Genomic DNA, 14,258 nt, shown 5'->3' on the forward strand with positions numbered 1-14,258 from the left:
GTGATGGAGCCCGGACTGTATGGCTCTCATCTGCTTTAAGCAGCTTAGACTCATCTTCAGGCACTAAAGTGTCTCTGATGATTTACAAGATCTCCTTTCTTCATTTGTCATGAATGTTATATGTAATATGTCTCATCACCATAGATGGATCCCTGAATGGGCCTATTGAGCCCACACCCAGGTCCAGAGCTCAGTGGGACCCTCATGAAAATTAAACCAGCTGAGATTTTGGAAGTTGAACACAGGTGATCTAGTACGGATTTTGAACCTTGTGAAAAGTCAGGTTTCTGTAAGGCAGAAGTCTCATTGAGGTAGGACAACTGATTTATTAATTATTATTCTAAAACTTCTCTATTTTTTTTCCTACTGTATTTAGAGTTGGTGATTGGTGTTGGCCTATACTAGTTAGTTGAGTTAGGATATTAATCAGAGAGAATACTGATGGCTATAACATTATTGCACCAGAGTGCTCTATGTTGTGTATCAGCAAAATGCAATGTAATGCCACTCATTCAACTTTAATGATGACAACCTCAGGTCAAGTGAATTTGTGACTGGAATATTTGTGACCACTTGTGGGGAAGGCAAAACTATTATGGGGTGTGCTATCATAGGGTTTTACTATATTTTATTACTGATGTAAAACATACTGATTACAGAGTACCTATATTCTACTGAAAGAGCTTCACAAAAAGCAAACCAATTACAATGATTTGTAACTAATTGTTACAAAAGCATATACTGTAACTGGTGCTATTTACTCAGCTAGCACAACCAAGTTACAGCATTGTGTTTGATGTCCTATAAATACAAACAGGCATCTGCAGTTGGATGAAAAGTGTGTCGACAGGTTGGCTCTAGCAGGTTGCAGGGATTGGAAGCAGAGGGGGCCCATTGCATTGTTAGGCCCAGGGACCCTTAGACTTAAGATTTGTCCCATCTCATCACTTATACAAAGCAGTGAGGACAAGACCTGTAAATAAAAAGAAGTTCATCACTTTCCTTTTTTATTTCTGAAGGTCTGTTCCCATTTCATTTTCTAAAAAAAACAGGTCCAAAAAGCCAGATGTCAACTTGGTGTCTGCCATACTTCTCCCAAGCTGCTCTGTTACACCTGCCCTCTCTAAAGATGGCCGCCCCCAGCTTGGCTTCAGTCTCTTCCCCCGCCCCTTCACAGTCCTAGCTCCGCCCTTTCCTGATCAGCTGATTTCTGTAAATACCTTTGGTTGCCAGGAAGTGCTGCGAATTGCACTTAATGAAGGGGCTTTTCTTTTATTGTTTTCTGAATCGTTTCAAGTAACTTTTCCGAGAGCCAAGTGAGGCGTTTCATTACATGCCAGCAGCTCGTCTTCTTCACCTTGGCCTGGTCGCTTTGCAGCCGGGTGGTGTCGTCGGTAAAGGGAGTAGAGGAGAGGCGAGGCCCTGCTACTGTGGGTCGCGAGTGAGGGAGTCTCCTCGTTCGGGGGACACTTCGGTGGTGTGTCTGGCAGTGTCAGCCAACGTCAAGGTGCTTTACTTTAACTCGGCTACAATTTCATACACTCCCTGATACCACTGCAAGGACTGGCACAAAGAAAGAAAGAAAGGAAAATAAAAAAGATTCGCCGCGGCTTTTTAAAGTGATCCATCAGTCCCCTTCTGCGAAAGTGTCTGGCAAAAATGCAAAGCAGTGAAACGGGAGAGTCGAGAATTGGACAGCCGTGGGGGAAGCTTGTCCGTGTGGCCTCGGAGAAGCACTCTGTGATCCTGCTGTTCAGCAAAGAGTTCATCATCGGGGGAAAGAAAGGTAAGCGACGGAGTGGAACTTGGCAGGGCTGGAGAGCGTGAAAAGTGACTTGGGGTTGGGGGATTGGGAATGGTCGACTCCGAATGGATCCAAGTTGTGAACCCAGTGGGTGCTACCATGAATATTGTGTCTGTGGAATACCATCTTGGAAAAAAAAAACGTTACGATCAGGAGCAAACGAAAAGCGTGGCACCAGAAGAAATTTAATAAACGGAGAGCGGGTGAGTCTTGGAAATGGTAGTGAGGATAGTGCCGCGTTTGAAAAGCCAGTCTGTGGATAGGCAGTGGTACACCAAAAGTGTGGTAAAAATCATCTCGTTTAAGTGGAGATTGTGACACGGGGAGGAAAGTCTGACATAGAGAGGAGTAAACCAGAAAAAAAAAAGTTGAAAGTGTTATGCTTATGATTGACCGGTAAGTAATCTAATGTGGATTGAAAGGGTTACTTCAAGACGTCAGGGTAAGGTGGCCTATGGATAGGGGAGCATATGGGTTTTTGGAAATAAAATGTTGTATCCCTGATAATTCATTCAAGAGGGTGAAACATACTGTATGCCAGTACTCCTGCCAGTGGAGAGTTGTCCAGTAGTCCAGATGTGACAAGACCAACGCCTGAACCAGGAGTTGTGCTGCGTACTCCTTCAGATATGGTCTAATCTTAAGTATATCGTACAGAGTGAACTTGAAAGACCTATTGACTGCAGCAACATATTTCCTGAAAGAAGGCTGGTTATTGATTATGACCCGAAGATTGCATACTTACTTGGAAGGTGTAAGCAATAATGAGCCAAGCTGATCAAAAGATGGGGTGCTGAATAGATAGATGGAATAACAAGAAGGTCTGTCTTTGCCGGGTTGAGCTGGAGATGGTGTTTATTTATCCAGGTTGCAATATCGGTGAGGCATGCAGAAATTCTAGCTGATACACTGTAGGTTCACTGGAAGGAAAAGGGTAGGTACAGATGTGTATCATCAGCATAACAATAATACGAAAAGCCATTGAACTCAGTGCTAGGAGCTAGTGAGGTGGTGTATAGAAAGAAGAGAGGACCCACCACCAATCCTCGGGGCCCCTAGACATCTCTCCATGCCAGGATACACAGTAGGATCAACTCAAGAGGAATATGAAGCCCTTTAGGATGTCATAGTTAATCCTAGTGTGATTGCATGTGAGGTGTCTGACCAAACTGAAAAAACAAGGGTTTAAAAATGAAATGACAGATAATACACTTGATCTGTATGACTGTAATGGTCTTAAAGCATACGCAAAAAGGAGGAAGAAATGGTGTGAATGAACTAGCGCTTGTTTGTTTCATTTGACCATTTTGGCACTCATTTATTCCTGTACAGATCCAGAGAAATCTTAAATACAGTTAAGCCACTTCAAGTAAGAACTTTTTATAGCTGTTTTCGTGCAGAAAGGTAAAATGTAGAGAGCTAAGGAAGTACTTTGCTTTCAAAGTTTTTGAAACTAGAAAAAATCCCTATCATTTTCCAAAAGTCACATTTAGTAAGTTAGTTAACTACATGGGATGTTTTTGCACTTCTTTCTATGAAAATATGTTGGTATGGAAAATGATATTGTTTTACATACATTGTGAAATGACATTATTTTAGGCTGTATAACATCTGACTCTTCAAAGTATTAGATATGTCTGTGTACGGAAAGGTAGCTGTTTAATTTTTTATGATACATCGGGGGGTATGTGGGGGTCGTGGCTCCTTTTAATTTTTTGTAGTGTATTTTTATTTTTTGCAGTGAATCTTCCATTGGAAAATGAGATGTAAAATATTGTGTTTAATTGAAGTTACAAAGATGCATGTGCTTTAGTTTAAATAAAGTATTGGGTATGGTGGATTTAACTCCCACTTTATTAAGTATTAAACATTTTAGCAAACTTGTGTGGGCAGATTTAACACTTTTATTCTTAAATGGTATGGTTATACAGGGTGGTCCAGATCTAATTATGCAGACCCAGATCGTCTGGATGACTTTGATTTATGCAAGGACGATTCCAGTTTGGCGCGAAGACGATTCTTCATGTCGTCAGTTTGCACACTTCTTGATGGTCTGGGATTTTTCGGGTGATTTTCTATGTAATAAACTTAATAAGTTATAGCGTAATGAAAATTGCATAATTACATCTGGACCACCCTGTACTGCTGCATCATCAAAAGAAGATAAATTGGATGTACCACTGCATGAAATTGATTTTATTTGTATTTAACATAACAGGATGTATAACCTTGCGAATCAAATATATTATTTTACGTATAGGCCAAGATCAAAATAATAGAAGTGCACTCTGTATAATCTCTGTTCATGACATGTGAGTTGAAATTGTCCAATTAAAGTGAAACCAGTAGTCAGAAGAATGTTTGACCAAATATGTAATTGACTCTGGTTGACGGTGGGCACTGGGTGCAGAGTTCTGCTAAGTTTGCTTTCTTTTTATCGTGATATTGGGCATCTGAAAGGGGGAGGTGCACCCCTTCATAATTCCCTCTGGTCTCTTAACTCTGAAAGCCCCATTGAGTCTGACGAATGCAGAACTGAAAAGCCTGAGACAGAAGGGGGATGGGAAGGCTGGCGTGGCATGAATCAGTCCATTTGTGTGGTAAACTTTTGTCTCATTGTGTCTCGTTTGCTGGTCTTCCTAAGCTCTGCTTTGCATCAGCATAAACTTGTTTAGCTTGTGACAGGCCACAGGTAACTGCGACTTGCTGCGAATAGAGTGCTGTCTGGGTTTTCATTGTCGGATCTGTCCCTAGAAAGATGGAAGTAGTTTTGTCTGGCAGAAAAGTTTGTCTGGGTCATTGTTGTGGGTGTGCTCAATAGGCGTTCATCAGGTCTTAAAATAACATCACAAGAAAGGAAATTGTTTATTTGTTTTCCAAATAACTCTATAAACTTTAAAGCTCACTTTTTCTTGTCCTGAGCTCTACAGTACCAAATCACACAAAATTGCTGGTTAGTCTTTTTGCCTCTTTTTTTTTTTTGGTTGGAATAAATATCATAAGACATTTGGAGTAATGTAGAATTCACATGGTGTGATCAGAATGTAAATGTGAGTTTCCCGGTGGGAAATTAAATATGAACAACCTTTGAAGTGGTAGCTCCCAGTGGGAAAATTCAGAGAAAACTGTGCTACACAAATTAACTGAGTTGTGACACAAAATTAACCTCTAACCTCATTGAATAACATCAAATAAAATAGGAATAACCTCTCCAGGCTAAAGTGACATTTTTTGTTTAACTTTATTTGGAGTGATGGAGTGTGTGCTTAATTTGTCTAGTTGGTTTTTTTCACCCAAAAAAAAAAATGGAGCTTCGCTTTAATTTCTTGTTGTGTGGACCAAATAGTAAATTAACAACATCCCTTGATTCCTGCCAAAACCCAACTGGAAATTTATGTGAGCACAATAAAGTGAGAAGGTGAGACCTCACAAGTAGGAACTCCATAAATTTCCTTAGCACATGAATGCAGCAGAATACTTACACCTTCCTTGAAAATTCTAACTGTTGGAAACTATTACAATTTTATTGGATTAAAAATGATACTTGGACTTCTTGTTTCATTTTGTATTTTTATAACTAACTCATACGCTACAGAAAGAGTAAAAAATAGTTATTTATCTTCATGTAAAAGACTAAAACATGCCTGACCGTTCTGGTTGCTGATGTTTCCAGACTGAGGATATACTTGCTTGCTCACTGGCGTCTGTCTTTGCACACCTGTTCCATTTTCCGGATAAATTTTATTAGGTATCAGTGATAACACAGTGAATCTGAAGGAGAGGTTTACAACTAAAGAGTAAAACTATTCAGAGGTAAAAGCGGTAATAATGCACTTTGTAAAAAAAAAAAAAAAAGTGAAATTTCAAAGAAGGAGGTAGTCAAGTAAATGTTTTTAAACAGCATAGATCAGAGTATGGTCTCAATCATTTAAACAATTAATACACGGTTATATAAAAGAAAAATTGAAAATATGCCCACAGTGGAAAAAATAACATTGACTGAATCTTTCCAAACCACACATGAGGCAGTTTTTGAAAAAACATTTTATAGATTAAAATGCAAATGTAAGGAGGCCCTTCAAGCACTACTACAGGCACTATGAATGTACAAGTGCTGCTATATCATCTAACATGGAGAATACAAGAGAATTCATCACATTGCAAAGGGGTAGAAGGAGAAAGAAAATGAATACCCTAGAAGTTACTTTCAAATATATTTGAATGTCAGGCTTTCGAAGTTCACGTCTTAATGGGTGGGTTTTCAGTCCTTTTTTAAAAAAAAAAAAAAAAATGATTTTGCGCTCTTTCTGTAATGGATATAACATAACCTGTGGAAAATCTTGTGGCGGCTTCTAACCAGCCATATGTTTAATTTTATTTGAGGAAACATGATAATAATTTTCAAAGCAGATTCTTTTTGGGAGCTGTATGTGTTGCTGCAAGTGCAGATGCCAGCACATTTGAACTTGACAGACACCAAGCTGTTTTGAAACGTGTTTTGCATTTCATACAGCACTCCCAAAAGATTTTCATCATCAACTAAAAAGTCAGAAAATTCAAACACAAATATATATCTTCACAGAAAGCAAAATCCTCTTTGCTGCTGCAGCAAGACTAACGAAACATCTGATGGTGTGTTGATTCTGGTCATGCTCATAAAAGAGGAAACTGGCATTAGTAACAAAACACGATTTTTGGAAGACTACCCCATACCTCTCTATTTACTGTTTAGTTTTCCAAAGATGACTCTTCATGTGCCACCTACCCTGTCGACTCTGCTGGTGGTCTTGGATGACTTAGGTTCTTTGTCTCAGTCATGAAGACGGTAAACAAAAAAAGTGGCTTTTCTGAAATACATAAGCAAAACACGTTATAAAGTTGTTTCTTCTTCCTCCTTTCTCTTTAGTTTTTATGTCGGACTGAAAAAATACTTTTTAGTCCAGTGTATATTCTAATAGCATGTTTTCCATTCACAATACAGTGCTTGTGGGGTTGATCACTACATTCATTCTTGGCTTGTTTGAAATTGCATATTCATTTAAGAAAGATATTTTCCCCCACTTAGTACCTGTTTGATTTACCTAACATTCTCACAGGATCACAGGCGGCTGGAGCCTATCCTGACAGTAACGGCCATACGATGTTAAATGACCTTGGGTGGGATACCCTTGACACACACACTCCCATACTTTTAAGGTGACAATTTATATTTTTCAGTTAACTCAACAACAGCCTATTTGCTATATAAGAAAAATATGGGGGGAAAAAAAATCATCTAGACACATCACACAGATAGTACCCTGGCAATGGCCTTGACCCCAGGATGGTGAATACATGAAGCTGCATTGCTAAGTATTCCACCACAGTAGGGTTCCACAGTGTCCTAATGAATAGGCTGTGATCCCCTGTGACCCTAAGGTCCCATCCACATTACTACGTTCTGGTTTAAGAATGCAGACATTTGTCTCCATTTTAGCCTTTTACTAATGTGGCATTTTCAGCCAATCAAAGCAAATATTTCTGAAAATGCTCAACAGAGCCAGATACTTTTAAAAACACTTGAGCGCTGTTTATGCTGTAAAAAGGCAGATGTAAAGATATTTAAGATGTAAAAAGGCAGATTTCCGAAAATGAAGGGAGCACCACACTCTTGTTGGTTGGTACTTATTACATTTCTCTACCCTGATTGGATCCAGCACATTACAATGTCTCATTTCCTGACTGGTCACCCTTCACAGAAGAAAAACATTTTTTTTACATAGCTTGCACAGAGGAGCTGTGTTTTGTTCAATTTTTAGAAATCGTGGTCAAGCACGTAGTCATAATGTTCATTAGAGTCACCAGTCGTATATGTGCTCAATCTGCACTAGCAAGTTCAGTCTGGTTAATATGCCTTGACATGGGTGTTCAGACTGTACGTGTAAAATGCACACTCTCTGCAGTCGCTGCCCAATTAATTTTGGGAAATTTGATGGTGATATCAGATAGTTGATGCATGAGACTTACAAGATGGCTGTTTGAAATTTCAGACATGGCAGAAATTATTCTGATCGTGCAACAACCCAATTGAAAGATACAATCGGGAATAGCAGCCACTTTCATACTGCATGTGAAATGATTGCCAATGAAGAACCAATTCCGGCTGACTCAGAAAATCACCCGGAAACTGCAAATTGGGCTTAAAATCATGTCAAAATTTCACAGCGTATGTCCAGTTAAAAACGTCTGTGCTGCACATCTGCCCAGTGTAGGCAGATTATTATGTAGGCATTTTTGGTTGTTTTAGTATAGATGAAAAATACTTTCGTAAACAAAGTGAAATAGGAGTGTCGACAGAGGTTATTTTTTATTTAAAAATGCCGTTTAGTAGTATGGTGGACGTAGCCTACATTAGAGATGAAGCACAAGTTAGTAGATGTTCTGAACGTAACTGATAATTTATTTATAACTGGAGACACACTGCTTGACTAGCAATATTTAATTTAACTACAGACGTCATGTTTTACTGCACTTAAATCTTAAAATAAAGATCTCCAGCTCCCAGTGATCATTACATTGGTTTTAGTGAGTCATATAAAGAGATTAAATAAAACGGAGAGATTGCTGCCAAGTTCTGTGCAAAGCACCAGCTATTCTAACAGAACATAACCCATTGGTATAGTTTGAAACAGCCATACATTTCAGCACACTTACATTAGCATTTAAAAACCTGTCAGTTAAGTAATTTACAAATAAATAATCTTTGCACAAAGTATACTTTTTTGCATTCGTACTATTCAAGAAGTTAAGATACAAAAAGTACAAATACAGTCACTAAAAGACAAATAAAAAAGATAATATAAGTTAAATATCCGTAATTCAAAATGGGACCCTTTTGGATTCCAGATATTTTCAGATTTTGGAGTATTTCCATATACATAATGAGTTATCTTGTGGACACACAAGATCAAGTGGGGTAATGCAGCCAACCCAGCTAAATGACAATTTGCCTGTATAATAATTTGTATCACTGAGCTATTATTATAATGTGCTCCAATATGACAAACGTATTAACTCTCAGTAGTGAGGAGTATAATGCACAGCTGTTCCATTTTAAGAGTTGAGTATTTGCACTGAGGAGCATTTTTGTTTTTTAATCATTTTATATTGGCTAGCGCTTTTCAGGGAAATGGCTGACAGATCAGTAATATCTCAGCCAAGCTTCACTCCATCATAGCAGCTGTGCTGGAAGCCAATAACTGTATGACCGGGTGCTATTTTAAGTTTTCGTATGGTGTGGGTTCACATATATAAAACATAACATGGCTTAAGCAGGTCTGAGAATGTTATACAATGTAATTCAAACAGGTAATAAGGGGGGTGGGAGGATATCTTTCTTGAAATATAAATCTACAATTGCATTCTAATCAAAAATGAATGCAGCAATCAACTCCACAAGCACTGTAGACAACATGTTTTCCTAACATAATTGGAGTAATTTACTGCACTCATTCCAATAAGGGCACCTAGCGAGAATAGAGCTGCTTCTGTTAACCATGAGCCATGACGTTCCATCAACACACAAGTCATCTGTGATACCATAGTGAGGTGTGTGCATGTATGCACATTTACAAAATAATTGTGACTCATAAAGGCAAACTTTGTTGAAGTGTGTGTATGGTCGCTTTTATACTGTAAATCTGATTATTTTTGGAGTATGCATGTTCCTGTTTCTTTGGCGTACGCATATTTTCACACTCAATTCCAAGCAAAGTTTTATAAATGAAACCCATGGTCTGGAATTTTCCACTTGTGGCATGCACTTACTGCATACTTACGGCTCTGGATGTTGTAGGACTGTCTTGGTTGACACATCTCTGCAACATCGCATGGACATCGGGAACAGTGCCTCTGGATTGGCAGACCGGGGTGGTGGTCCCCCTCTTTAAAAAGGGGGACCGGAGGGTGTGTTCCAACATCAGAGGGATCACACTCCTCAGCCTCCCTGGAAAAGTCTATTCAGGGGTTCTGGAGAGGAGGGTCCGTCGGATAGTCGAACCTCGGATTCAGGAGGAACAGTGTGGTTTCCGTCCTGGTCGCAGAACAGTGGACCAGCTCTACACCCTTAGCAGAGTCCTGGAGGATGCATCGGAGTTTGCCCAACCAGTCTACATGTGTTTTGGGGACTTGGAAAAGGCGTTCAACCGTGTCCCTCTGGGAATCCTCTGGGGGGTGCTCCGGGAGTATGGGGTACTGGACCCTCTGATAAGGGCTGTTCAGTCCCTGTACAACTGGTGTCAGAGCCTGGTCCGCATTGCCGGCAGTAAGTCGAGCCCGTTTTTAATGAGAGTTGGACTCCGCCAGGGCTGCCCTTTGTCACCGATTCTGTTCATAACCTTTATAGACAGAATTTCTAGGCGCAGCCAGGGTGTTGAAGGGGTCCAGTTTGGTGGACTCAGGATTGGGTCACTGCTTTTTGCAGATGATGTTGTCCTGTTTGCTTCATCAGGCCGTGATCTTCAGCTCTCTCTGGATCGGTTCGCAGCTGAGTGTGAAGCGGCTGGGATGAGAATCAGCACCTCCAAATCCGAGACCATGGTCCTCAGCCGGAAAAGGGTGGAGTGCCCTCTCAGGGTTGGGGGAGAGATCCTGCCCCAAGTGGAGGAGTTCAAGTATCTCGGGGTCTTGTTTACGAGTGAGGGAAGAATGGAGCGAGAGATCGACAGGCGGATTGCGGTGGCATCCGCAGTGATGCGGGCTCTGCATCGGTCTGTCGTGGTGAAAAAGGAGCTGAGCCGTAAGACAAAGCTCTCAATTTACCAGTCGATCTACGCTCCTACCCTTACCAAGGTCATGAGTTATGGGTAGTGACTGAAAGAACAAGATCGCGAATACAAGCGGCTAAAATGAGTTTCCTCCGCAGGGTTTCTGGGCTTTCCCTTAAAGATAGGGTGAGAAGCTCAGTCATCCGGGAGGGGCTCAGAGTAGAGCCGCTGCTCCTCCGCATCGAGAGGAGTCAGATGAGGTGGCTCGGGCATCTGATCAAGACCTAAACGCCTCCCTGGTGAGGTGTTCCGGGCATGTCCAACCGGGAGGAGGCCCCGGGGAAGACCCAGGATACGCTGGAGTGACTATGTTTCTTGGCTGGCCTGGGAACGCCTTGGGATTCTCCCGGAAGAGCTGGAAGAAGTGGCCGGGGAGAGGGAAGTCTGGGCCTCTCTGCTTAAGCTGCTGCCCCCGTGACCCGACCTCGGATAAGCGGAAGAGGATGGATGGATGGATGGCATGCACTTACTGCAGCATATGTACAGTGTTGCTTTGCTTCTCAGGGGACCCTAATCCTCCAATGGTCAATCAAGTGATGGTGCTTTATGGCATTTGCTGATTTATGGGAGACCCCAACCCCAGTTGTCGATTGTGTGTCCTAGCTTCATGGCTGTTCAAGTTGGACAACTGTACCACCGTACAACCACCCCCCATCACTCCCTGTCCAACCTCTATTCATTGTTCACGGCTCTTGATGTTTCATTGGGACAAAAAAAAAAAAAAAATGAGAGGCAACATAGGTGTATTTTTCAGTTTTGTTTTGTTTTAGGAATACTCAACCTGTAACAATAAACATTTACAGCAGCTTGAGGGTACAGTGGTTAATGTTTCTGCCTCATAGCTCTGGTGTACTTTGTTCAGCTCCCAGGCCTAGCCACTTTCTGAGCGGAAGCCATCTGTTCTTTGCAAGGCAGTGTGGGTTTTCTTCAGGTTTATTTAGCATCTCTAAACTGGAATTGTATAACTCAATGTAGGTGGGTGTGCGCCCGTCTTGTGGCTGATGTTGCGACCCTGTACTGAATTATGGCAATTGTGTAGTGGATAATTCAATTGAAATGCACAGTTGAATTGTGTCACCATCTCTTGTCTTGGGCATTACAAAACATTTCCAAAGTTAAAACCTTAACAGCCTGTTCACCTGGCAGCTTCAAAAGTCACTTTGTGAAGATGCATTCTTGTAAGTCTTGTATTAAATGTTATTTTTTGTAAAAAGAAGCCAAGAAGAAACTTGTCAGTCAGATGAAAACAGCTAGCAGCAGTGTGCCATCTTCACTTTTACTGGTAGTTCTTAACTCGCACAACACCATTCAATAGCTTCCAGAAACTTAAAGGAAAAAAGCTAAGATCTGAGTTTAAATAAAAAATGTATTCATAATTAACTTATTAATTTGAACTGTTACACACTTGCTCCACAAAGCATTTACATGTCTTTTGTGTCGCAGATACATGCTCTCACAATACTCATTGTTAAATGTTTAAGGAATGCCAATGATTAATTATTACAGGTACTGATTAAAATTTATTTTGTGGAGAAGGTGCTAATCCAATTTTAAAACTATATATTTAAAAAAAAAAAAGAAAAAAAAAACATTGCACGTGCATGGTAGCACCATGTTTAGCACTTTGTCTTTACTGCACCTTGCTTGGTTTGTTGACCTGATTTTAGTAGATTTTCTGGGTTTTCTTTGGAATTCCTTAGTATCCCATCCAGATTTGATTTTGGTTTCTTAGGACCCTGCAATGGACAAAACAGCTTCAGTAAGTTAAAGGACGGATATAGCATGATGAATTCATCAGCCTCTGCCCTATCTTGTGATGTTAGATCTTTTTTTTGCGTCAATATGATCTGCAATGAGCTTGAACTGGACCTCCAGGGTTAGCTCCTACTTTGAGATTGGTTGCAGTGGCACTATTAAAAGCATTAGTGATTAATTTACAGTTTAGGTATCTCTGAAAAGTGTCTGGTAACACTACCAAATGAAATGAAAGGTGTGTTCTGTATGTTCACACTTTTTTAATGAGTATTTCAGTCTGCATCATCTTTTCATCATCACCTATTTGGTCTGAAAGGTATCACTTCTGAGAGTTGTTCTTTCTGTGTGAAGTAGATTCACTGTTCAATTTAATATTAATTCTGAAAAAAAAGTGTCTATACACATTTGTAGTGAAAATACCTGACATGATATTTGTGTTTCATGGACAAGAGTGTGATCAAGTCAACAGTTAATGCATCTTTTATAAATCAATTAATGGTGGAGTACCAGCAGAGGACCATATCCCCTTCCAAGGTTGCCTCGCACAACCCTTGATTTTGATTATGCAAGTTTTAAAGTGAATACTTCAAGCCTTTTCTAGTAATTGGATAAGTTCATACACCTAAGAGAGAGAGAGAGAGGTTAGGAGCACGCGCCGATACAGCGAATTACTGCACCCACCACATGACAAACCAACTCAGGACCCCAGGTTAGGGCTCGAGTGCTGCCTTGCAACGGGTGACACCTCAGCACCACACTAGTTCAGATGGAATCGAACCAGTGTGAGGTTTTTTGGTTGTTAATAAATTAATACCTAGCAGTGCGTGGAAACACACAGTGGTGTATGGTTCTAACTGTCGCTGTGACTTTGAATGATGAGCTCTTCTTTCTAGTAGTGGTCAGTAACTGGTCATTTCTTAACATCTCATCACATTAACACATTCACCTCTTCAAAGCCATCCTCTTCTGGATGGGATCACCCAAGTGGGAAGAACAATATCGGTTCCTGCACCCTGAATTATATAATTGTGATAGATTTTCTGTTAAAAAATATGAATCTGTGGTGCCTGCTTTTGGCAAGGGATAATGCAATATTTGAACTAATAATAAGAGGGTGTAAATTGCCTAACACACACATTTAAAATCACTGGTAATTTGCATGTAATTGAACAGTGTGTTAATTTAGATACAGGAGATTCATTCATAGCATTCGTCAATGTCTTATTTCATGTTACATAACTGCTTTATTAACTGGTGCACACTGCCCACAGCACCCTAAATCCAGCTTCAACTGAAAATTGAATTTTTTGTCTGTTTCAAGCGCAATATGCAGGTTGTAAAGTGGTGGACAGACTGAAAAACGAGAATCCTTTTTCTCTCGTGTTCAAGACAAGAAAAACAAAAGATCCCCTCCAGCATTGGTGGTGTACCTGTTATGAATGATCTGATTAACTTAACATTCTTTTTTTGTCTGCAGGCTGTGATCTTTCCTTTTCTGCCAACAAGCTGGTGTCTGGTAATCAGTGTAAGATCATTCAGGATGAAGATTCCGGGGAGGTGTGGTTGGAGAATATGAGGTATTCTATCTGTGTGAAGAAATAATAATAACAAGTTAAAATCATCTAATAAATATAAGCTTTATACCACTAGCTTTGCAGGGTAGCATTACATAGAACATCATCATATTTACTGTAGAATGTGAAAAATGTTTAAGGGATTAGAAGCATGGATAGAGAGCATGATCTTGCAAATCAACTGACTAAATTATTATACTATTGGAAATCTATCCAAGTAGGCTTATGCTAGTTACAAAAAGCATGTTCTTGTCCTATTTTTGTCCATCCATTTACTGAACCTTGGATAATGAAGTACAAAGTCTAAATTTAAAAGTAGAT

At 40.1% G+C, this 14,258-nt stretch overlaps 1 protein-coding gene and 1 long non-coding RNA gene across 3 annotated transcripts in view; one reads left to right on the plus strand and one right to left on the minus strand.

Moving 5' to 3' along the window:
* Positions 1-1,208: 1,208 nt before the first annotated feature.
* chfr (checkpoint with forkhead and ring finger domains, E3 ubiquitin protein ligase) overlaps positions 1,209-14,258 on the plus strand; it is a 40,103-nt gene continuing 27,053 nt past the window's right edge. For both annotated transcript variants that reach the window (XM_039771455.1, XM_039771456.1), the window contains exons 1-2: positions 1,209-1,786; positions 13,841-13,940. In XM_039771455.1, coding sequence (XP_039627389.1) covers positions 1,660-1,786; positions 13,841-13,940 — 227 coding nt within the window. In that variant the 5' untranslated portion in view covers positions 1,209-1,659. The remainder of the gene's footprint in view (positions 1,787-13,840; positions 13,941-14,258) is intronic.
* On the minus strand, positions 3,885-13,887 carry LOC120540587. Its single transcript, XR_005635827.1, has 3 exons — positions 13,794-13,887; positions 12,248-12,344; positions 3,885-6,651 (listed from the first exon to the last, which is right to left on the minus strand). It is a non-coding gene; the product is annotated as an uncharacterized LOC120540587 (long non-coding RNA).

The sequence above is a fragment of the Polypterus senegalus genome, chromosome 12 (assembly GCF_016835505.1).
Source record: "Polypterus senegalus isolate Bchr_013 chromosome 12, ASM1683550v1, whole genome shotgun sequence".
NCBI lineage: Eukaryota > Metazoa > Chordata > Cladistia > Polypteriformes > Polypteridae > Polypterus > Polypterus senegalus.